At 35.9% G+C, this 24,131-nt stretch overlaps 1 protein-coding gene across 1 annotated transcript in view; it reads right to left on the bottom strand.

Moving 5' to 3' along the window:
* Positions 1–24,131, bottom strand: part of LAMA2 (laminin subunit alpha 2) — a 630,974-nt gene that overhangs the window by 367,509 nt on the left and 239,334 nt on the right. The window contains exons 5-7 of the mRNA XM_030809663.1: positions 8,057–8,236; positions 5,101–5,190; positions 3,045–3,162 (exon numbers count right to left, since the gene is read on the bottom strand). Coding sequence (XP_030665523.1) covers positions 3,045–3,162; positions 5,101–5,190; positions 8,057–8,236 — 388 coding nt within the window. The remainder of the gene's footprint in view (positions 1–3,044; positions 3,163–5,100; positions 5,191–8,056; positions 8,237–24,131) is intronic.

Raw genomic sequence — 24,131 nt, 5'->3', positions numbered from 1 at the left:
TTTTTACAAAGTTATATGTCATTTCTGAGGAATACCTGTTTTGATCTAACAGGTTAACTTTTTTCTTATTGATATGTAAGATCTCTTAATATAGAAAGGTTATTATCCCCTTGTCGTGTTTGTTGTAAATACCTTTCCCAACCTGCTGACATTTGATTTAGAATATAGTAGTTTTGCTATGTTAATGGAGAATTTCAAACTTTAGGGAACACATAGTAATAAACACAAATCACTAGGCATTGTAAGCAGTTTTATATCTTTAGGACAACATACAAGAATTCCTTTTTTTTCTTCAGAAAGACAGTGATATGGTTTGGCTCTGTGTCCCCACCCAAATCTCATTTCAAATTGTAATCTCCACGTATGGAGGGAGGGAGGAGATTGGATCAAGGGGGCAGCTCCCCCATGCTGTCCTCATGATAGTGAGTTAGTTCTTACAAGATCTGATGGTTTTATAAGGGGCTCTTCCCCCTTCACTTTCTCCTGTCTCTCCTGTACCATGTAAGACATGCCTGCTTCCTCTTCCCCCTTGATTGTAAGTTTCCTGAGGCCTCCTAGCCATGCAGAAGGGTGAGTCAACTAAACCTCTTTCCTTTATAAATTACCCAGTCTCCGGTAGTATCTTTACAGCAGTGTGAAAACGGAGTAATACAGACAGGGTCTCACTATGTGGCCCAGGCTGGCCTCAAACTCCTGGGCTCAAGAGATCCTCCCACCATAGCTTCTTTCTAGTAGCTGAGATTATAGGAGCATGCCACTGGACCTGGCTATGAATCCTTAAAAGCTTTGTTGTAATAGCATATTTCAAGAAACAGTCAAAACTTCTGCTGCCAGTATAAGCAGAGGAAAACATAAAGTAACATAGACTTACTCTTACACTATTTAGAATTGGTATTGTCAAGAGTGTTTAGAACTATGAGCTACTATAGTTAAAACCCTGATGCCAAAGAAATGGTCCTTCACACACACTGTGCAGCCAGGACCCTACACCTACAGCCCCACTTTCTGTCTGTAGGCTGCAGCCTATCCCGCTCTGTCTGTAAACTTAAAGAATATGGCTAGTAACTGATCACAAAGCCATGTTTTTGCTCTAACATCAGCAACTTACTATTTCACAGAATGTCCAAGATATATCATATGAAACTGTTCTTTACTAAAGGCTTAGCAACTGAATGAATATTCTATGCTTTTTAGAGATATTATATCTTGCCTTATGTAAGCTGGATTGATGAAAATCCAAATTAAACTCAAATGAATTAGAATGTGATTATTCATTTTATGGAGGGATTTGTCATGTCACGGAAGGATTTTTCTAAATATTAAGGTGATTGGAATATGATTCAACTTGGAAAAGAAAATTTTTACTTAAGCTTTTAGGAATGTATTCACTGCTGAAAGTGTGATTTTTATGTATGGCTTTATGGCTAAGATCCCCATCTTGAATTTCTGGGTTTTAAAAATATTTGTTTTTCAGTTTGGAAATATGACCTCCCCTCTTCCCTACAGGGAAAGAAAAAAAAATGTTTCACAATTCCACTATTTTAAAAACGTGTACAGTAGCAGTTTGAAATGTCTTGCTTTGCTTAGTCTACCTCTATTGCTAACAAGTTGCTCTATTCTTTTTGTTTTGTACTTAAACATAGAAACACAAGTAAAGAGTGGTAAAGGATTTTGCAGAGCCACTTAACATTACATAATTATCACTGTGTGAAAGCTTGTCAGTGGCAACAGGAAGACCCCTACCTTCAAGTGCTGCTCCCACTTATGATTACTAATAGTCCACAAACAGAAGAGAAATTTAATTAAAATTTAAAGGCGCTCGAGGGCAAACATCCCTGGGCAGCATTACATTTAAAGTTACTCTTAAGAACAAATGTCTGTTCTCTATGGAGAAGTTGTGGAGAACTAAGGGATTAGCCAGAACATGGCTGGAAGTAGCTGAAGGAAACAAAGGCTGGGCTTCCAATGGTCCCCTACCATGCATGGTGAGTGATGATCCAATGGTGGCTCATGCCTCCAGATATGCTTCTGTAATAATGGGAGATTTCTAATCCATAATATCTTTATAAGCAGGCAGACACAAATCCAAAAGCAAATGAAGTGAGTGCAGAAAATAAGGAGAGCTAATAGCATATATGCAGAATCTCAAACTAAAAATAAAATACAGCCATCCCTCAATATCCATGGGAATGGTTCCAGGACCTCCCTCAAACACCAAGATTCAAGGATACTCAAGTTCCTGTTATACAGTGGCATAGTATTTGCATGCAGCCTATGCACATCCTCCTGTATACTTTAAATCATCTCTAGATTACTTATAATACCTAACAAAATGTAAATGCTATATAAATAGTTGTTATATTCTGTTGTTTAGGAAATAATAATAAGAAAAACGTCTTTACAAGTTTAGTACAGATGCAACTTTTTTTCAAACATTTTTGATCTGCAGTTGGTTAGACCCATGGATGGAGAAACCCTGGATATGGAAGGCTGACTTTATATCTTATAGCTGGGGAACATTTTATGATTAACATGTGTTATGATTCAATAGTTTTAAAGACCTGTCATGTCTGACAGTGTTGTACATGATAAATGTGAGTTGAGTTAATTTGTTATTCAAAGAATATATAGTGTTGGTATTAATTTAGTGAGCTGAAAAAAATGTGGTTAGGGCTGATTTACTGTAATATTAATATTTGAATTCAGTTGAATTGGACTTTTTACTAGTTTAGGTTTGCAGTTCAGCCCAAGACTATTTTTAGGTCTTTTCTTGGGTTGAGAAAATCTCCAGAAACACAGGTTTCTCCATGACACCTGTCACCTAAATATTCCAGTTGTCACTATTAGGCTATAAAGTCATCCGCTACATTTCTTAGATATTTCCCTTTAGGAAAAGCTAGACATATGGGTTGTCTTCGAAGTGATAATATAAATGAGTATTTGTTGACACATTTGCATAACCAGCCATTTCACTATTTTTCATTACTGGCTTTTTTTCTTGGAAAGGAAGAATGACGTATTTTGTTGGCTTCTAAAAAACATACCTTCACATTCAGTTTTAGTTAGAAAAGTTCCAGCTCTCCAGGGTTTCTGATGGAATCCTGGACAGCACTGATCACAGCTATCGCCACATGTGTTATGCTCACACTCACAGCGAGATTTCTAGTCAAAAAGAGGGAGGAAGCACAAATTTCAGCCTCATTTAGAACCACGAAGGAAGCCCCTCTCTAAAGGTACTATGAAGAAAAGAGAAAACATCTGGACTATGTACTAAAATGTAAAACTAGCCAGCTGGGAAGAAAGTGGTGCCAGGCTTGAAGTGGGTGTATTTGATCAACATCAGCTTAAGGAAGTCCAGGCTGGTTCTGGAATCACTGGGTTTAGGCTCAGAAGAAAGCAGGAAGGTCCAGCTGGGAGTGGTCCTGAAGACTGAATTCTCCTTCTCTGATGCCTGGGATCTATGTGTTTTTTGGGGTCGATTAACTTGTTTTAAGGCTCCCCTCAAAATGTTAATATTTTTTGATGTGGCAAAAAGGAGGGAGTTGATTCCTAGGCCTCTAGGGGTGCAGGTAAATCAGAAATCTAATGTCTCTAGGACTAAATCTCCTGTCTGTGCGTGCTCTGAAAACAGTCTCAATTTACCACATGGAATTGGCCTTCCAAGGCTGTCTTGTGGACTTTTAAAGCCTGAGAAACACTGCTTATCTGTACACCTGATAGAAAGCACCCTGCATGCATTAGCTATTTGTCCTGATGCTCTCCCTCCCTTTGCCTCCCTCCATCTGATAGGCCCTGGTGTGTGTTGTTCCCCTCCTTGAGTCCATGTGTTCTCATTGTTTAGCTCTCACTTATGAGTGAGAACATACAGTGTTTGGTTTTCTGTTCCTGTGTTAGCTTCCTGAGGATGATGGTTTCCAGCTTCACCCATGTCCCTGCAAAGGACATGATCGCATTCCTTTTTATGGCAGCATAGTATTCCATGGTGGCATATGCATGTTTTCACTTCCTCCAAATAAAATAACAGTAAAGGGATTTTTAAAATGCAGAAAGCCAGTGAGACAAAGGGACTCTGTAAAGCCTGTGGGAAATTATGCCTAGGTGACAGCTTGATAGGGGCAGCAAACGACCGTGACAGACACTTACATATGTAACAAACCTAAAAGTTGTGCATGAGTATCCCAGGATTTAAAGTAAAATTTTAGAAAATGGAAAAAAAAAAAGAAGAAAGCACTCATACCAGGCAGAAAGCAGCGCTGCAGCTTTGCCCATAAACATATGCTAATGTACTTTAATCTTCCTAGGAGATAACATTATAATCCAATAATCAGAAAACTAGCTTTGAGTATAATGTCATTTGCATTACAATATTTGAGAAAAAAAATTTGTGGCCTGATTTACATTCACTGATCTTACTATTCAATGTATTTTTCCATATACTATACAGGAGATGAGTTTGAATTTCACCAGTTTGTCTACGACAGGAAAAATAGATGCTCATTCATCTTCTCCTTTATGTTATGTTCACTTAATTCATTGTCATTAATGAAAAAATTCTATCCCAAAGCATTCTGGCATTTTCCGGCTTGCCACTATCAGTGCTCTCTTGATTCTCTCATCCACTCCACCCCCTCCACCCCCCTTACTGCCCCTGCCCTATTTTATCCTCCTGTTCCATTGCCACTTATGTATTTACTTCCCTGTACATTTTTTTTTACTCATTTGCATTAATTTTTTGATTAAAAACTTTAAAAGAAATGGTCAGGTTGATTGATGGCAGGCATTCTCTAAAGCTAAATCACGAGGCAGGCTGTCATAGCTAGAGAGGTTTCAAAATAGATAGACCAGTTTGGAGCCTTTTTGAAAAAAAAAAAAAAAAAAAAAAAAAGAAAAACTGATCTGTTTTCTGATACTGTGATGGCTGATTTCAAAGTCTATCATCCTAACTGCCAGCTCTTATTTCACCCTGGCATGGATTTCTGTTACACTGTCTAAGTGGGGACCTGACACCCATTTACAGCGTTCTCTGTCAGCAAAGACTCTCATGAAACATTTTACAGCTCAGGGCTTCATTTTGCCTAAGCATCCTATAAATATACATACATTTGTCGCTGGATCAAGTGGACAAGCCCTGGCATGACCATAGCAGATGCACATCCCTCCAACCGAAATATCCTTGACCGAGTAGTAATACTGCAAAAAGCAATCCAGAGAGAAATCCTGTTAAGATGACTGCAAGGTGAAAGTAACAAAAGGGGACATTCAGTAAAAACTTTATTTTCTGCTTTTATCCTTAGTGTGAAGGACATTTGTGTTTCTTGAGGACAAGTGAGGACCCACAAAACTGACAAAGTAACTCCTAGCATTGTAATCTTAGCCCAAAGGAAGAGTGGCCTTTAATTTAAGCTAGTTGGGCATTTTAGAAATATCTTTTTCCCAGTCAGTACCAAGTCCATGCTAGAGTACCTGTGGCTGACAGTAGTTTTTATCTGGGGCTAAGGACAGCTATTCTTCATAAAAGTTGTTTTACATAGTTTCATACAAAAAACCCTCTTTTATTGTGATTATAGGAACTGCAGTATTCACAAATCATATGCACACTGTTTTACTTGATGGATTTGAAAAGAACCAACAAAATTTAGGGAGAAATTGTGCTCATAACAATATATTCCTTAACCATATTAAGAAGAAAATTGAAAAGTCATTAACTGTAAGTTTATTGTGCAGAACATTTGCATTTTTATATTACTATGTAATATAGTCCATACAATTACCTTTATATATGAAGTTAACATAGAGCTATGTTACTAATTATTTTAATCTACCCAGCTATTTTTTAAGGATAATTATGGAGGCTGGACTATTTTTAAAATTCTAATTAATATGTGTATAACATTTTATAATTGTCAGAGCACTTTACATTATCATATTCAAATAACCATCTTAGTGTTAGATAGTTCTATTATTCCAATTATACACACAAAAGAAAAAAACAGATTTAGCTAGAATATGTAGGTGGACACATATCTCAGTTCCCTGACTAAAAATCCCCTTTTTCCAATTTACTTCTTTGTTTCTTTTTCCTTTTATTTGTTTTTGTTACATACATATAGTGTGTTTGAAAGTATTTTTGTTATGTTATCTTATTTGATATACCTATACCTTGAACTAATGGAACTGGCTAGGGAGTTTGGATAGTATAAAAGTATTTTTTTCATTTAACCTCATCACTTAATAATATAGATACAAATAGAGATATTTGCTTAAAAAGCTGATACAGTAGTATTTGTAAATGCTTTTAAAACTGGGAAATCTATTGTAAATATAAATGTATAAGGCTTTGCTTTTGAGTCATGAAGAAGAGCTGAAATTTGCTATCTTATTTTTATATATTTAAAGGCAGTGTTTATTGAACTTGAGTACTTTCAAAAAAACATATTTATATATTGACTTATACTTCACTAGTTTAAAGACTCATGTACGATAAAGTTATAAATAATAGATGTGTACCCCAACCCCCACTCTACCTCCTGCAAAAGATGATAGAAAGAACACTAATTTATTTTCATTGATTTTTTTTCTCTGATAGATACACTGTCAAGAAAGATTAAATTTCACTCCAATTTCACACCAGTCTTCCTTGGTGTATATTTTTAAGTCATGCCAAAATTAGAATTGAAAATGTTTTCTTAAACAAGTGAAAAATCTAAACATTGCTATAAAATAATGATTAGTTTTGCATGAGACAATTGACAATATGTTGAGATATAATACAAGGGGAAATTATTTCAAGTTTGGAAAATACAGGGCACTAAAATATCTGACATATGTTGCATGGGACTAACTAAAGCCTTAAAAGTTATCTTGTGATGATGGCGAGGTTGGGTGTGGGAAGTTAAGTAACGAGGGAAGAAAACATGTGAGGAGTATTTAGGATCTGTAACTATTAACCCTAGTGATTCAGCAATTTTGCAACCAATGACAGTGGTCTTACCTTAGTAGGATCATTCTAGAATTAAGTGCTTTGTCCTACAATATTAATTTCTCCCTATAGTCCTTTTTCTTAGCTATGCCTCTAGTCATACAGTAGACACTCTATTCACAGGAGTTTGCTTTATAGAGTTATGGCTGAATCGACTTCCCTGGTAATAATGTCTTGGTTATGTAGCAGCATATGTGGGAGGTGACATAAACCAGTGAATATGGTAGAAGGCAGACCGGAGGAAGCACGATTATCACTCATAGCAATCTGGGTTGATCATCTATCTTGTAATCCCACAAATTCCTGTTTAACACTGGAAGACAGCACTTCTATCAGCTCTTATGTTCAAAAAGCTTTTGAAAAGATGCTTTAAACTTTTTTCCTAATATTTTATTTGTAAAGGAAAATAAAACAGTATGTAGAATCAGTTTTCTCCTATAGCAGTGCATTTTTAAAACTATGGCTTGTGATTCATTAATCAAGCATAAAACCAAATTATTTGACGGCCCACAAACCAGCAACATCAGCATCACCTGGAAAGTTTTTGAAGTGCAGTGTCTCAGCTCTGCCCTACTGAATCATAACCTGTATTTCCACAAGATCACTGGCTAATCCCATGCACATTAAGGTTTAAGACATACTGCTCTCTGTATGTGTGCATGTGTGTATACTGGCTCAGTTGTGGCAAAAAAATCAAAGCCCCTGCACTTCCAGTAGTAACTCGCCAAAGCCAATTATAATAGTAGTACAGATCATACTGACAAAGGCTAATTTTATTCTGAAAAATAAGATTATTAAGTAGACGTTGTGATTCTCATTTTACAAAAGAAGAAATTAAAGTTTGAGAAGGCTAAAATGTTTGATAAATGTTACACATGTAATAAGTGGCACAGCTTGGATCTGAACAAAGTCTGCCAAATTTCAAATAATAATAATAAAAATAATTTACAATTCTAAAATAAAAATTTGATAATAACCACTCCTATAAATCACTGAAAACATTTTTAAAGTATTTAACAGACAAAAAGATAAGTGGGATATCATTTGTAGGCTCTAATATGATTCATCATAACTTACCCTTCTGGTGACAATGGGGTCAATTTCTCTTGGGTCTTTGTGAGCAAACATCATCAAGTCAGCATTCAGTGTGCGGATCCTCTGAAATCTCAGGCGAATATAGCGAGCAGAGGTAAATTCCAGCAGTTCTGGAGAAGGATCATCGGCACTTGGTCTCCCATTGATTAAAGAGATGTGAATCTACACAATATGAAAAATAATTTAACAATTATGTTTTCCAAAATTTAAATATTGATTTTGTTTCTTTTTCTTGGAAAAATAAAGTTAACTTCCCATTCTCCCAATTAGGCAGATTCAGGTACATGCCTGTGCACTGGCATCTAGTAAAGTAATTGATATATGTTATAGTCTTCTTAATACATGTACATGCAATTTGTTTGTTTATATCATAGGCATTTCTCTATATACTTGAACTACCTGTATTTCTCTCTTCCAACGCACTGCGTCAACTTGACCTTCCTAAGATTTCCATAAATTCTTAATCATTCTTTCTCTGAAAATTATTGTGCCCTAAATTATTTAAGAATCTGGGGTATGGTGGGAAACCAGAAAACTTGGGAAAAAAGTTATAAAATATCAGATTATAAAAGGAACCCATTAGGAACTTAAAATAATTCTGTACTTGAAAACATCACATTATATAGCCTTAAAATGTGGAGAACAAAAATTACAAGGAAAACTAGACAAATCTATCATCACAGTGAGATATTTCAATAGGTTGTTTTAGGTTGTCGTTATCTATATTTTTTTAGTAATTGATAGGTCAAGAAGACAAAAATTCACCAAGAATGTAACATACTCTATGAAAATCACACTCTAAAAAATATGTTAAACCTGAATGGAATGGTGAATTTTTTAGGACAATAATAATTCAGCACAGTTGACACCAAGAGAAATATAATTCAGTCAGATCATTTTCCATGTAAAAGAAAAATTGAGAAATTGCCAACAAACTGCCCTTTAAAGGTGTACAAGGCTGGCAGGCTCTCACAGGGACTTCTCAAGAGCAAAGAATTCTGATGAAGAATAAACTGTGTGATAAAATAAAACATACTGTTGGCACGGATAAAGGATGCTCCTAATACCGAAAGAACTCTTGTAAATCAATAAAGAAACACACCAACAACATAACAAAAAGCACAAATATATGAGGGCCCTATTCAAAGAAAAGAAAATTAAAATGACTGTTAAATGTTTATAAGATACTGATCCTCCCTCATAATAGGATAAATGTTAATTAAAAACACACTGATAAACTTCCCATTTTTTCAGGTTGGCAAACCCCACAAATATTGGTAATACTCTCTGATGGTAAGACTAAGAGAGTAGATACATGGCTCTTACATTTACAGATATAAGTGTAAAATGATACAAATTTCAAGAAAGTCAATTGAGCAGTAACTATAAAAATTAGAAAAATAAAGTAATTCTGACCTAGCAATTCCACTTCTAGGAGTTATTCTACAGATATAAAATAATACAGATTCTATATTGCAGGTGAACTGAATATGGCTAATGAACTGAATGTTTGCATCCCCCTTACTAAAATTCATATGTTGAAACCCTAATCCCAAATGTGATGATATTTGGGGGCAAGGCGTTTGGTAGGTAATTAGATACTGAGGGTGGAGCGCTCATGAATGAGATTAGTGACCTAATAAAAAGAGGCCAGAGAGCTAGCTAGCTCTCTTTCCACCATGTGAGGCTACAAGAAATCAGCAGTCTGCAAGCCCCAAAAGAGTCCTCACCAAAGCATAACCATGCGGACACCCTGATCTCAGATTTTCAGCCTCCAGTACTGTGGGAAATAAATTTCTCTTGTTTACAACCCACCTAGTCTATGGAACTTTCTTATAGCCGCCCAAACTGACAAAGACAATATTATTCTTTCAGCATTTTTGATTATAATCTTTTTTGGTCACATCAAAGGACGGGAAATAACCTAATATCCATCAATATGGGACTGGTTAAATAAATTGTATATCTGCATAATGAATTACGTGCAACCATAAAAAAGAATGAGGAACCTTTCAACATACAGATAGGAAGAAGCACGTACTTAAACTATTTTTGTATTCTGTAAGTGGATTATTATTACCTATGCAACAAATTGAATCAAACCAAAATTGTTAAAGAAAGTGAAATTGAGTGGTTGATTTTGAACTGAAAATACACATACACACTCACACTCACACACACATACACACACAAACATGCACACAGTGCTAAAGGTACAGGGATGCAGGAAGTGGGAGTTCTGTGCTGTCTGGGAGATGCTTGGGTACAGGACAGTGTGTGCACTGGGGAGCTGTGACTCAAGGTCACCCACTGGAATTTTCATCCACTTTGTAAGATGATATATCATGTGTGTTAATTACATTTTTTGACAGGAGAGGCAATGATATGTATTTCCATTCCTAACATCCTGCATTTAGATAATCCCAGGGAGCCTTTTACAAACTGACTGCCAATAAACTACTTGAGTCACCAGAGAAATAGAGCAAACTCTGAGATGAGAAACTAATTCTCGTGTCACAAAGAATAGACTCAAAATGCCTCATGATAAAAATATGAATATGTTCCAGCTAATTGAATCTACCTGGGATACTTAGTAAGGAATAGAATGCAAGGTCTTCTAAAATACTGAATCCCCTCTAATGCAGGGATTCTAAAAGAGTGAAGCAGATCTTGTATATTCCTCAAGATCCACATTTCTGGCATCTAGCAGGTGAGCCAGAAATGTGTTTAGAATTGAGTTATATTTTTGGCTTAAGGAGGTTAGAGTTAAATGTTAAAAGAATGGATAAATATATGGATGAAGCCATTAAAACTAATTTCCCACTGAGATTAACCTTGGCACCCAAAAAAGTCGCCAGTGTCATTGAACTCATGCTTACATTTCTATCAAATTCTCCCTTTACTGTCCCCAAAAATACTACTTGAAAGAAAGGAGGAAATCACTACATGTCTAGGATTATAGTTGCTGAACATTATTAGAGTTTATTTGGTGTGAATGATGTGGTGAATCATGTTTGTGCCGTATGAAGAATCAGTAAGTTTCTCACTTAAACATACAAAGGACTTTTTTGGGAAAAAGGTGTACATATTCTCATTTAGGTTAATAAACCGTATGAAAGCTACATGAAGGATTCAGCAAAAGAACACTTCTCACAGCTTTGGTATTTTCATCAAGCTACTCTGCCAAGAGATCTTGTGAATATAGTTAGTCCCAAGCTGTTTCTGGGATATAAAACAAGCCAGCTGTTTGGCGATGTTGTGTGCAGCTTCCTTCCACTGTTTTGTGTGTATTTTTTTTCATTCTCCTTCAAAATAAATCATAATGTTGGATAGGATATTTCCACTAGCACAGCGCAGTGTAATTCCAAGTCCACTGGATAGCTTAGCATACTTCCTTATTTCCTATGGGGTGACAACCAGAGGGTGGTATCTGTCTTCAAGGAAGATGAAACGATGAAACGTATCCATCCCCAAGACCACCACTGTCTTGCTGTGAGGACCTGAGAAATCTGTAGCAGCCTCTAGTGTCTTCCAAAGTGGTTTCTATTACAGACGTGTTGGTGGGTGTATGTTCATGCTGTCACAGGAATTCATTCCAACTGAAAATATCAGACTATGGGTATCAACTGGTTTTTTAGAGTTTAAAATGACACTCTTCTTTGAAATTTGTTTTCCAAGGCAAATAAAGGGGGGAAAACCTTATCAGAAACATCTCTTTTTATAACCAAATAACTATATCAATATTATACTCTGTTCACCCAAATAATCCTGTTTTTACTAATGTAAGCATACTATATAAATCATGTTTTCTTTACAGATTAGTAAGATTTCTGTGCCTCTATGGCATTTTTATTTTAGAATACATTTTTAAAATGATTTATGCCACAAATAATTAGATTTCTTGTTTAGATGATTTTCCATTATTATGTTTGTCTATTTATGTTGCTGTGTTTGTTTTGGAAAGCTGGAAGAGCTATAATTCTAATACCTTCCCTAACAATACAAGCTTCTTGAGTGAATGGATGGATGGGAGAATGAAGGCTACTGAAAGATCATCAATAAGTATCAGAAACTTTGAAATAAGTAGCAGAAGTGGATAAAGTTGACAACTTGATGTGTGGTATGCTCTCTTTTAAAACATTTTTGTATTATCAATCTCTACAAGCGTGCCAATGAAATAGGTAGAACAAATTGAAAGTAAGCTGAACCCAGGAGACAGAACAGTAAATCCATATGTGTAGTTTGAGATTAAGGATGTACAGATATGGACAAAGAATTTGTATGTAAATGAGTGGCTGAGACATCTGGGAACCTCTTAAATCCAGTCATGCTCTATATGGTATGATTTGGGGAGAAATAATAAGATTATATAGAGAACTTTCAAAAATAAGCCTAATCTCTTTTATTTTGACTGTGTAAAAAAAGAAGTACCATCACCCCTCATCAGTTATAGTTTCAGGGGATTTGTGGCGATTGTTTCCAGGATCTCCTGTGTATATCAAAATCTGAGGATGCTCAAGTCCTTGATATAAAATGGCATAGTATGTGCGTATAACCTACACACATACTTCAAAATTATTTAAATCACATCTACATTACTCTAAATACCTAATACAATGTAAAGGCTATGTAAATAGTTGTTATACTGCATTATTTAGGGAATAATGACAAGAAAAAAGTCTGCACATGTTCAGTACAGATGCAGGTTTTTTTCTAATATTTTTCTTCTGCAGTCAGTTGAAACCATGGATGTGGAATCCACAGATTCAGAGGTCTGACTGTATACGTTTGAAGAAACGAGGTGAGCTGTAGAAAGCTCAAGGAAAGGGAACGATGCAACAATTGGTCATTGTGTTTCTAGCACAGAGTAAAGGCTCTGAGTCTGGCTCCGGATGGTAAATAGGTACATTTTGGTTTATTCTTCCACAATGCTCCTATTATTCCATTGGTCTTCCTCCATTCCACTGAAACTGCTCTTGGGAAACTCACCAATGTCCTTCACATTACTAACTGAAATGTCCAATTCTCAGTCCCCACCATATTTGACCTATTAGCAGCATTTGAGACAACTGATTACTCCATTGACTTACAGGAAACATTGTTCTTATTTTCCTTCTACCACTTCAGCTACCCCTTCTCAATCCCCTTCACTGTTACCTTTAATCCTTCCTAACTTTCTTGTAATAGATCAACACAGTGCTCAATCCTTGGCCTTTTCCTCTGCTCTGTCCTCACATACTCATTTAGTAATCCCATTGAAGCTCAGTTTGTACTAAGTGTATTATCTTTATGAATTGTCAGTAGCTTTATTATATGTATCAGTATAGTTACTGAAAAATAATCTTACCATACCTTATCAGAAAGCTTTCACTGTAATTTAAAAAATCTTATTCAAATCAATGGAATGTTGAAATATTTTTAAATGTTATAAAATATGAAAATACCATGAATATATGAAACAGTAATGCACGGGTAATTCAAATATACTGGATAAATGACAAGAGTTTCATAAGATATAATTTATTATACAGATTAATAAAGTCTTTAGACCTTTCAGACTAGACATTTCCTTATCAAGAATCTTCCTGGCCTTAATGAACACATACAGGCTTATGGACTCAATCTGTTTCCAGGCATTATTTCCAATTATATCAGGCACAGTTTTTGAAGTATTCTGTCGATTTTCCTTTACTTCATATTTTGTTATTTTCTCCAACCAAGAGTTCTCATTTTTAGAGTTATTTTTATTAATTCTAACACTGCTCATTTGCATATTCAGAAAATTAGGTACTCTGAAGGCTTAAAACATATGCTTACCTCTCAGAGCTTTATCTCTGGCCTTCCTCTTTATATTTCAATATTTCCCATTCATATAGTCAGTCTATCACTCATTCACTCAAATATATGTATTGGATATCTACTAGATGATTACTGAATCATTTTTACTTTCCTTTCTGTGTCATGGTCTATCTTATCTTTTTGCCCTTTCCTCAAACACCTTTTCTGTGTTCTCACTGCTTGCCATTTACACAGATGTACTTTACATATCTTTAAAATCTCAACTGTGTTGCCAATTCCATCCTCCCAGAAATACCTCCATGGACTGTCTAGGAGCTCATTCTGTAATTTATCCAAACTCCCTTGACTCCTCCCTATTTTTATTGCCAATTTACTTGCTTGTGTCTGCTACTAGATTTAAGTTCAATGAGGGTGTACATTTTCTTATTTATTGTATACCCTCAGTGTTTAGCATAATGATTTCAGTACATACTATACTATCAGTAATTACTTGTTGAATGAACATATCAATAGCAGTCCCCAAATACTATAGACTGGAATAGAGCTTCCAATGAATTAACTCTTTCCTCAATCAAACATTTACAATTTGTGCATTGCATGTATCACTTAAAATTTGTATACATTTTAACTGTATTTTACCTATATTTTTATTTCCATTTATTGACTGTTCATGATAAATTCTAGTACAAATTTATTTACTCTAGTCTAATAAATTATTTTAGAGATACAATAACAGTATTTTTAAAAATATTATATGGGTATCTTCATATATTTAGGTAAATCAATAAATGATTATTAAATATACTAGTAGAGCCATTTGTATTTTTTAGTATACTAGCAGAGCCATTTATATTTTTATCACAAAGAGAAAAATAATTTTATAAATGGATTTGTCCCTTCAGGTGCCTTAATATTCCTTCTACTCAGAACTGGAAAGACCTTGTTTTCATGCAGCATGTAGGGCACTGAATTAGTTTGGAAGGTCTTTAATAAAGGTCTTTTTTTTTCCTACTGTCACTAGAAATTTACATGACCAAACAGAACAACTACTCTTACATGTTCGATGACTACTGAGTGGCTTGAAAGGTAGTGCTGTAATAATAAAATGTCAAGAACTGTGCACAACCTTCTTTAACTTACCTCTTCCAACAATACAAGGAAATGGCAACTTGAACTGTTCAACAAATATGACTATCGTTGACAACTCTACCCCTAAGCTTAGACTTAACAGGTATTTCCCTCTTACATAAGAAGGTATTATGCTTTCGATACCTTACACTGTGACCACAGGTCACTGATGGGTGACCTGTAACCCATAATAACTGAATGGAAGATCCTGGTATCCTTCCCATTGGTCACAACGCATAAAAGGAACACTGACCAATAAGTACCTGAAAATTTTAAAAAGCTGTAAATCATTACTGCTTGATTCCAATTGTCCCTGAACGTAAATTGCCATTCTTCTTTTCTTTAATTTCTTTAGAATTACAGTCCTTGCACTTGTCATTCCTGAACGAAAGTTTTGCCTTCCACAAAATATTTAAACATATTCTTCAGTCAATGCAATAGTTTTCAATAAATTTCAGCATAACAAGAAAATCAGTTTTCTTTAAAGAGTATTTGCTATTTTATATTTTTATTTTTCTTTTCTCCTAGTGAAACCAGTTAAAAGGTTTGTGCAGCTTTTTTTTTTTTTTTTTTTTTTTTCCTGCTGGTCAAAGAAGAACACGTCCCTTCTCTCCCTTTCTCTCTCTCTCTCTCTCTCTCATGTTGTATCAGAGTTGGCTGCAACATTTTCTTTTTGTACCAATAGCGGATTTCATGTGGCAGTGCTTTCTAACTACTATGGAACTACCACACACCGGAAGAACTAAGTTTTTAAAAACGATCAAAAATAGAAGCAAAGCCTCAGCTGCTTTAGGAGTTCCAATTTAATCAAAGTCTCTATGATTCTTTTTCTTAGAAAGCCTCTGGTGGTCGTCCTGCTTTGTACAACTCAAAGCAACCAACAAAGCATTTACTTCTAAGCCCCTTATTCAAGATGAGCTTAGGTTAGTTTCATCTGAAACATGCCCAGGTGGGTGACCTGTAATCCACAGAACTGAGTGAAAGATCCTGGTATCATTCCCATTGGGCATGATGTACAAAAGGAACAGTGATTACTAAGTGCCTGAAATTTTCAAAAAAACAACAAAAAAATACTAAATGCAAATTTCCCCCTTCCCTCTCACTTTTTTTTTCTCTGAAAGGAATTTGACATACAGGAGTTCATTTTATATATATTTTTAAATGCTTTCAAATAATTTTTAAAAAGTACTCAAAGTTGAAATATTGTATTTATCTTTGTGTTTTTCTTTGTTCAGTTAAAGTATATAATAATTACACAGATAAAAGAAGAGTTGTCAAAATAGGGCTTCTCAATCTCTTTTGGGAGCTTCTCATTTACATTTTATCAAATGCAGACACCATTGTTAAATCTTTGTGCTGTTAAGCTAAGACTATATAGGAATACACAGCTAGGAAAGAATCTAAGAGGAGTAGCTTCAGAGCAAGTCATGAGGGAAAAATACCAGAAGGAAGTTCTCTCACTCTCCTCAAACATTTGCATTGCTCCAAATTTTGTTTTGGGTGTGCCCCAACCAGAGATGTCATAAGAGAATAGAATCATTAGTCATGTATTCCAACCTCATTGCTATTTCAGAAATTACAATACACAAGATCTTGTATACGAAAACAATAGTATTCTTGCAAACTTACTGGATATGAGACACTCTTGCATGTGATCTGTATGTATGAATTCATATAAGATTAACTCATTTAATGGTTACAATGTGTTCGATTCCAGTCTGAATTCACTGAATGTGCTCATCACTACCCACAGAGGAAGGGTTCAATAAGCATTTGTTGGATGAAAAAGAACTGGTCATCTAGGCCCCTTTTGAAGACTTGTAGTGACAGAAAGCTCACCACTAGTGAGAGTCTATTCCATGTACCTTCCCTTCATTCTATCATCTGATTTGGGATTCCATTCCAATCCTGTCTATGACAGACCCAGTATTTTAACTCCATCTCCTCTTTATTGCCCTGCTGTTGCTCTTCTGGAATAGTCTTTACTGTTTGATTTTCTGCAGATCTTGGCTTTTCTTCATGAGTTTGTGTTGGATGAATTTGTATTCTATCCATTCTAGGCTTCCTGGGGTAGACTTTTTACCATGCCCTACGTCACCATGTAGGACCTGTCATGGGATCTGATGGTGCCCAGGTCCCCTGAGAAGGGGCAGGAGTGAGGCAGATTAGAGTACAAATGTCACTAAGCCAAAGGATAGTTCCAGACCCAATATCACCTCCTGCCATTGATCCATATCAGTAGAGACCCTCCTGGTAAATAGAAGCAAAGCTCTATGCTGACCAAAATCAGAACTGAAACATGCCTAAGAGTTGAGGGCTAAAGCAGGAGTCCCCAACCCCTGGGCCATGGACCAGTACCATCTGTGGCCTGTTAGGAACCAGGCTGCACAGAAGGAGGTGTCTGAGCTCCACCTCCTGTCAGATCAGCAGCTGTGGCATTAGATTCTCAAAGGAGCACAAACCCTATTGTGAACTGTGCATTTGAGGGACCTAGCTTGCAGGCTCCTTATGGCACTCTAACTAATGCTTGATGATACGAGGTAGAACAGTTTCATCTGGAAACCCATCCCCACTCCCCATCCCCCTTGCCAATTCCATGGAAAAATTGTCTTCCACAAAACCAGTCCCTGGTACCAAAAAGGGTGGGGACTGCTGGGCTAAAGCATTATTCTCCGGAAAAGAACCAACAACTCCTGAAGTCTTACTAACATCCTAATGAATGAAATTGGTTATGATAGGTTTAGTACTTAAGTACTTTAGTAAGTAAAAGCCATTCCCTAGTTTTCAAAAATACGTATGCTTTATGGTAAATTCTACAAAGAAGAAAGTGCTAAAACCTCAAATTATAGGGAGATGAAGAAAATGTGTTAATAACAAAAATAAATATCTGTAAAATAACATGATCTCCCTTAATGTGGAGAGCTGTTAGAGAAAGTTCTGATAGAAAACAAAGTAACTGAGAGTACAATGACCTACATTGGTGAGACAGAACGATCAGTACACTTGAAAGTCAGATAACAACAGCTCAAAGGAAAACTTAAGCAACATTTTCCTGTTTTGTTTTCAGTCCCCGTGTGGGAACACTTGTTTAAAATAAAAATAAAATCTTGGAGCAGAAGGTCTAAATACAGTGCCAGATCCTGTGTCATTAGATTGGAACAAAACCTAGACAGGAACTTAAAAGAGAAATTCAGTCTCCTTCATTCTCATTCTCTGACTCAAAGGTTCTTCAGAGAAAAATTGAATTGTGTGTGTGTGTTTGTGTGTGGAATTGTCTGTGTGTGTGTATTTTATGAGTACATAAATGAAAAGCTGTATAAATACATTAATTTGGATTTTTACTCATATGTATAGAAGCAGAATTTCGGGATAGCTACTAGCAGCCCCAATTGATTTAACATTCAGAAAGCTTAAAACTCAAGATGTCAGAGACTTTAAATTTATGGAATCATACTAATGCATACAGGAGTTTAAGCAGAGACACAAGCTCTTCAAGACTGAGCATTCCATTGGCTAGCTAATTTCTAATGTTCTTAACATTGTGTGTATGCAAACTGGAGTTCCTAGTGACTGTCACCATCCTCCCACACTCTGACACTTGCCTACCAACTCCCTACTCTCACCTCTCAATATATCAACATTCTCTGAATGTTCCCTTCTTTTGCCACTTTTCCCTCTCCTCTTAGTTTTGTTTTCACATGACTAATTTTTTGGTGTCTCTTTCCATCACTTTACCTAGTCTCCATTCTTCTTTACTTTTGCCCTGTTTAATTTTATTTCATCTGTAGAGTGAAATTGCATATTCACAGTTGGTCAAGTTTCTCCGCTTTCAAGTGAAATCATGTGTTCAATTACTCTAAATATAGCCCCTAGCCTAGCTCTGTAAAAGGAAACTGCAAGCCTCTCTGATCTTTTCTCATTGCACAAGGAATTTTTAAAAATTAAATTATTTTGCAGAACAAAACTGTATATTTTCATAAATGATGAGTCTTCATTTCAGTGGGTTTATAAACCTGAGTCTGTGTGTATGACTGTAGGGATGTTTGTATATATATGCTTTTCTAATATTGTCTATCCCCATGTGCCTGATACTTTGTGTGATTGCATGTACGTATGTGTGTTTGTGTGTGTGTTCAGAGGGTTAACCATAGTTTAAGATCAAATTTGTTGGAGACAAATTGCTTGTGTTCAAATTCTGGCTCCTCCACTTACTATCTGTGCGAATTTAGACAATTTACTTAATCTCTCTATACCTCAATTTTCTCTAACAAAGGTAAATAAAAATAATATCTATCTTACAGTGCTGTTTGGTGGATTAAAAGAAATAATTTATGTGAAATGATTAGAACAATATCTAGCACACAGGAGAAACTATTGCTATTTGCCATTACCCTTGAAAGAGTTAAAAAAATGTAAATGACACTGGATCTCTCCATTTAGCAGGATGTGCTCTACCCTTTATAGCAGTTACCTGTTACCAACCTGGACAGCCTGAGACAACATGAATAAGTAAGTTTCCATCCACAATAAAGAGGTGCTTCTGGAAATGCTAAGGTCACTGAACATCAATAGGAGAATGTGCATCAAGGAAAGCAGGGCATGTTCTTGGGTTTGTATTCTTATCCATATCCAATTTTCATGCAAGCAATTAAGAGTAAGGTCAGAGGCCGGGCGCGGTGGCTCACGCCTGTAATCCCAGCACTTTGGGAAGCCGAGGCAGGCAGATCACGAGGTCAGGAGATCGAGACCATCCTGGCTAACAGTGAAATCCCGTCTCTACTAAAAATACAAAAAATTAGCCGGGCATGGTGGTGGGCGCCTGTAGTCCCAGCTACTCAGGAGGCTGAGGCAGGAGAATGGCATGAACCCGGGAGGCAGAGCTTGCAATGAGCCGAGATCGTGCCACTGCACTCCAGCCTGGGCGACAGAGCAAGACTCTGTCTCAAAAAAAAAAAAAAAAAAAGGGTAAGGTCAGAGCTCTTTCTAGCTCAAATCCCCTCCAGATCTGTGCTGAGGTGCCGTGGCTGTTGCTCTGGGCATGGCCTATAGTATTATCCCCTGACTTTTGCGGTTGAGATCAGAGTAGATGACCAAGGACCAACACAAAGGTTGCGGGAAGAGGAGATTGTAGAATTATTGACATCTGGGCAGTAGTTTGTGAGAAGCGGGAAATGAAAAACAGAAGAACATGATGAAGAAGGGATCCTCTATACATCTGACTTCATACTTAAAATTTTGTTAGAGCCACCACATTTGCAGCTCAACATTGTGATGCACACAGAAGGCTAGATATCATTTAAAAATATTAAAGTCCTAAGAAAGTTCTAAAGTTCATTGAGGAGGTTTGTAGTTAATTTTACATGGCTTATAGGACAACAATTTTGCTACAAGAAAACAGTATCCCAAAGTTTAGGTTCCTACCATTATTCTGTTCAGAGTTGGATCTTAATCATTTATTTACTGGGTTTGTAGGATGTTGGCTCTGTGCACCTCGACATCTGTACAGCACCAACAGATCCCTAGTTCCTTCAAAGAAACAGAGTACACAAAGGGATCTCTCCTCCCACACAATCAGAAGATGAAGTTTTCTGTAGATTTACCGAGCACACAGTGTTCTTGTTCCTTTCCTGGACTCAGACTAATAACTGACCACAGGGAGCTGCAGGGCCATGCCCTTAAAGAAGCTCGGATACAGCTTGTGTTGCTGGTTAGCTGGCAGGGAGTTGGGGACAAGCTAAAACTCAGGACCTTATTTTCTGCCGGGTCCATGACGGATAGGTAATATTAAGAAACATTACAACTTAAGAAAAATGAATAAACAGCTGATGAGAGGTCACTGATCATTATTGTAAGTTATTTGTCTAAAGTGGACTTTGTTTCACAACATGCCTTTTCTCTTTCCTCTTGACAAACACAGCATGAATGAAACGTAAAAAGAATAAAACATTTAATCAATCATCCAGGGGCCAGGGCTGAATTCCTTTCTTTTATACATTTGCTGCCAAGTTCACAGAATCAGGGTTGTTTTCAATTATTTGTAATATGCTTTCCCAGAAGAATTTATAATAGGTTGTTTAGGCACTGTTCCCTTTTCTATTAATGACAAAAATACAACCGTTCCTTCTTAGCAAAAAGAAAAGGGAGTGTAATTAGGCAAATTATAATGAATGTTGCTGTTGGGCTTAAGAGTTGTTTTGTTTGTTTGTTTTCATTTCTAAACTGGCTCACAATGAGAGATGGCAACAAAACTGTTTCATTTATCCTTCCCTCCCATTATCTTATTTCCAAAACAAGAAGCTAACATTAATCTCTTTATAGAGATAGTTTATAAAATGACACCTGTAAAAATTAAAAATAAGCATTATTTTTATGCTTATTTGATGTCATGATTATCTAATGTTGTGCTCTTGTAGTTCTAATAACTGTGAACTTGGTTCCTTAAAAAAAGGAATACACTGTAAGTCCAGTGAATATTTATTGCCCAGAATGCAATTCTCCCAATCTACTTCTAAAAATTACCCTTTCTCTCCCATCTCAGGCTTCCTTGTAGCTTTCCTCTACATCTTCCATGTCTCACCACTATCAGCATCACTGCCATCTTCAGTATCTCCCAGTTTGATAAGGTGCAAATAATGACACAGGCTCATTAAGAGGAGATGCCATTCCGTATCAGATGGCTAAGTGTGGCAGTCTTTTAAGAAAAAGAAAAGTGAATCTCTAAAATCTTGTTTACAGGCAGCCCAATGAGCTCTATTGCTTATGTGGAGAGATGATATACAGACTTCTCTTGTCTCAATTATTATCTCACTCCATGGCCTAGGGCCAGAGACCACAATGGTCACACTCTATGGCCCACTCATATTCACAGTGAACCAGAGTGCACCCCAAGAGAGCTAGCTTTGACAAATCTCAGTCCTATGACTGGTGCTAGTATGTGGTGGGGTTTGTTTGTAAGTTTTTCTGAAAATCTGATCAATATTCAGTCCCTTCTTTGACTTTATTCCTGATAATCCACCTTCTTTTCTGTTTCTAATCCTTTCTGCTCTATTATAATTAAGCTCTTTCCCTGGAATACCACATGCTCTTCCTATCCTCCAATAATGTGCTGTAGCTGAAATAATGCTTCCTCCTAACAGCCACATCTGTACTTCTGCCCCTTTAAAATTATTTTACTGAGTCTCTAAAATATGTTATTTTAAAAGATAAAATATGCCTTATTCTCAATTTGTAGGATATGCACCACTCTGTTTTTACTTGAGTCTCTTCCCTTATACTTATATATCCCTACTTCCTAACAGTGGTCTATTTGAGAAATGATGTAATGGTCCTGATAAAAAGAGAGGAAATGATTCTCTTATGGCATAAACATCATCCTCAATGTGTACAATCTGTACAGAAGCACATGTACACTACCAGCAATCCTGCTTTTCCTTCAAGTAAAAATACAAACTTGTACGTAGGTTAACACATTAGTTAACAATTTTAAAATAAGCATTCCAGAGTTTACAAATTCAAATGAGTGCATCTCTCAAAATAATTATTTTGGGGTGCTCTGTTTATAACAATATTGATGTTTCTCCATTTTAATACTCCCGTGTTTTTCTTTATTCCTGAAATTTTTCTTTTAATGGCATGAGGAAGACTAGTTCAAAAACAAATATTATTGGGGAAAAGGAAATTAGATCACAAAAATTAAAGGTCAGAGTAGAGGTATAAAATTCAAGCTGAAAATTGAGGAAGATACAGAGAGCAGAGCCTGGCCACATATTTCCTCCATCACCCAGAATTGCTGGGCTCCTTTCAGCTTCAGTATTCCTTAAGAATCAACCACAGGAAGCTGCTGGGAAATATTAAAGTTTTAAGAAAGAAACTGGCAATCAAGGATAGTTTACTTAAGAAATATTTTCACTTATAAAATCAAATCTTTGTATTTCATTTAAGACTGATAATAATTCACCACGGAAAAGATTTTACTATATAAATGCCATTTATAGAATAAAGGACTTTACTATATCAATGCCATCTATGAAATAAACTTAGAGTTAAAAAATCCCATTTACAATAGCTATAAAAAAGATTAAACGCTTAGGAATAAATTTAACCAAGGAGTTGAAAAGACCTGCATACACTGCAAACTGTAAAATGATGATGAAATAAATTGAGGAAGACACGAATAAATAGAAAGATATCCTGTGTTCACGGATTGGAAGAATTTCATATTGTTAAAATGTTCATAATACCCAAAGCAATCTATAGATTCAGTGCAATCCCTATCAAGATTTTGATGTCATTTTTCAAAGATACAGAAAAAACAGTTTTAAAATCACATGGAACCACAAAATCCTGGAACAGTGAAAACCATCATGAGCAAACAAAACAAAAATAAAGACATCACACTACTTGACTTCAAACAATACTACAAAGCTATTGTAGTATTAATTAAAACAGCATGGTACTGGCAAAAAAGACATACGGGTCAATGCAGCAAAGTAGCCCAGAAATCAACTCATGCATGCACAATCAATTTATTTTTGACAAAGATGCTAAGAATACATAATAGGAAAAGGATAGTCTCTTCAATGAATGGTGTTGGGGAAACTAGATATCCACATGCAGAAGAATAAAATTGGCCCTTTATTTCACATCATATACAAAACTCAATTCAAAATGAATTAAAGCCTGAAGTATAAGGCCAGCAACTCCAAATTGCTGGAAGAAAACACAGGGGAGAAACTATATGACATTGGTCTGGGTAATAATTTTTTGAATTTGACCCCCAAAGTATAGGCCACAAAAGTAAAAACAAACAAATTGGGTCATATCAAACTAAAAAGCTTCTGCACAACAAAGGAAGCAACAATGTGAAGAGACAAACTATGAATGTGGATAAAATATTTGTAAGCCACACATTCAATAAAGAGTTAATATCCACAAGTATATAAAGAGTTCCATCAACTTAAGAGGAAGAAAAAAAAATTAAAAATACGCAAGGAACCTGAATAGACATTGCTCAAAAGAAGACTAACAAATGGCCAAGAGATAAATGAAAAAATCACTAACCGTTAGGCAAATGCAAATTAAAATTACAATGAGATATCATCTCACACCTGTCAGAATAGGTATTCTCAAA

Source organism: Nomascus leucogenys, chromosome 3, assembly GCF_006542625.1.
Source record: "Nomascus leucogenys isolate Asia chromosome 3, Asia_NLE_v1, whole genome shotgun sequence".
NCBI lineage: Eukaryota > Metazoa > Chordata > Mammalia > Primates > Hylobatidae > Nomascus > Nomascus leucogenys.
The sequence above is the reverse complement of the archived record's forward strand: the minus strand, read 5'-3'. Positions and strand labels throughout refer to the sequence as shown.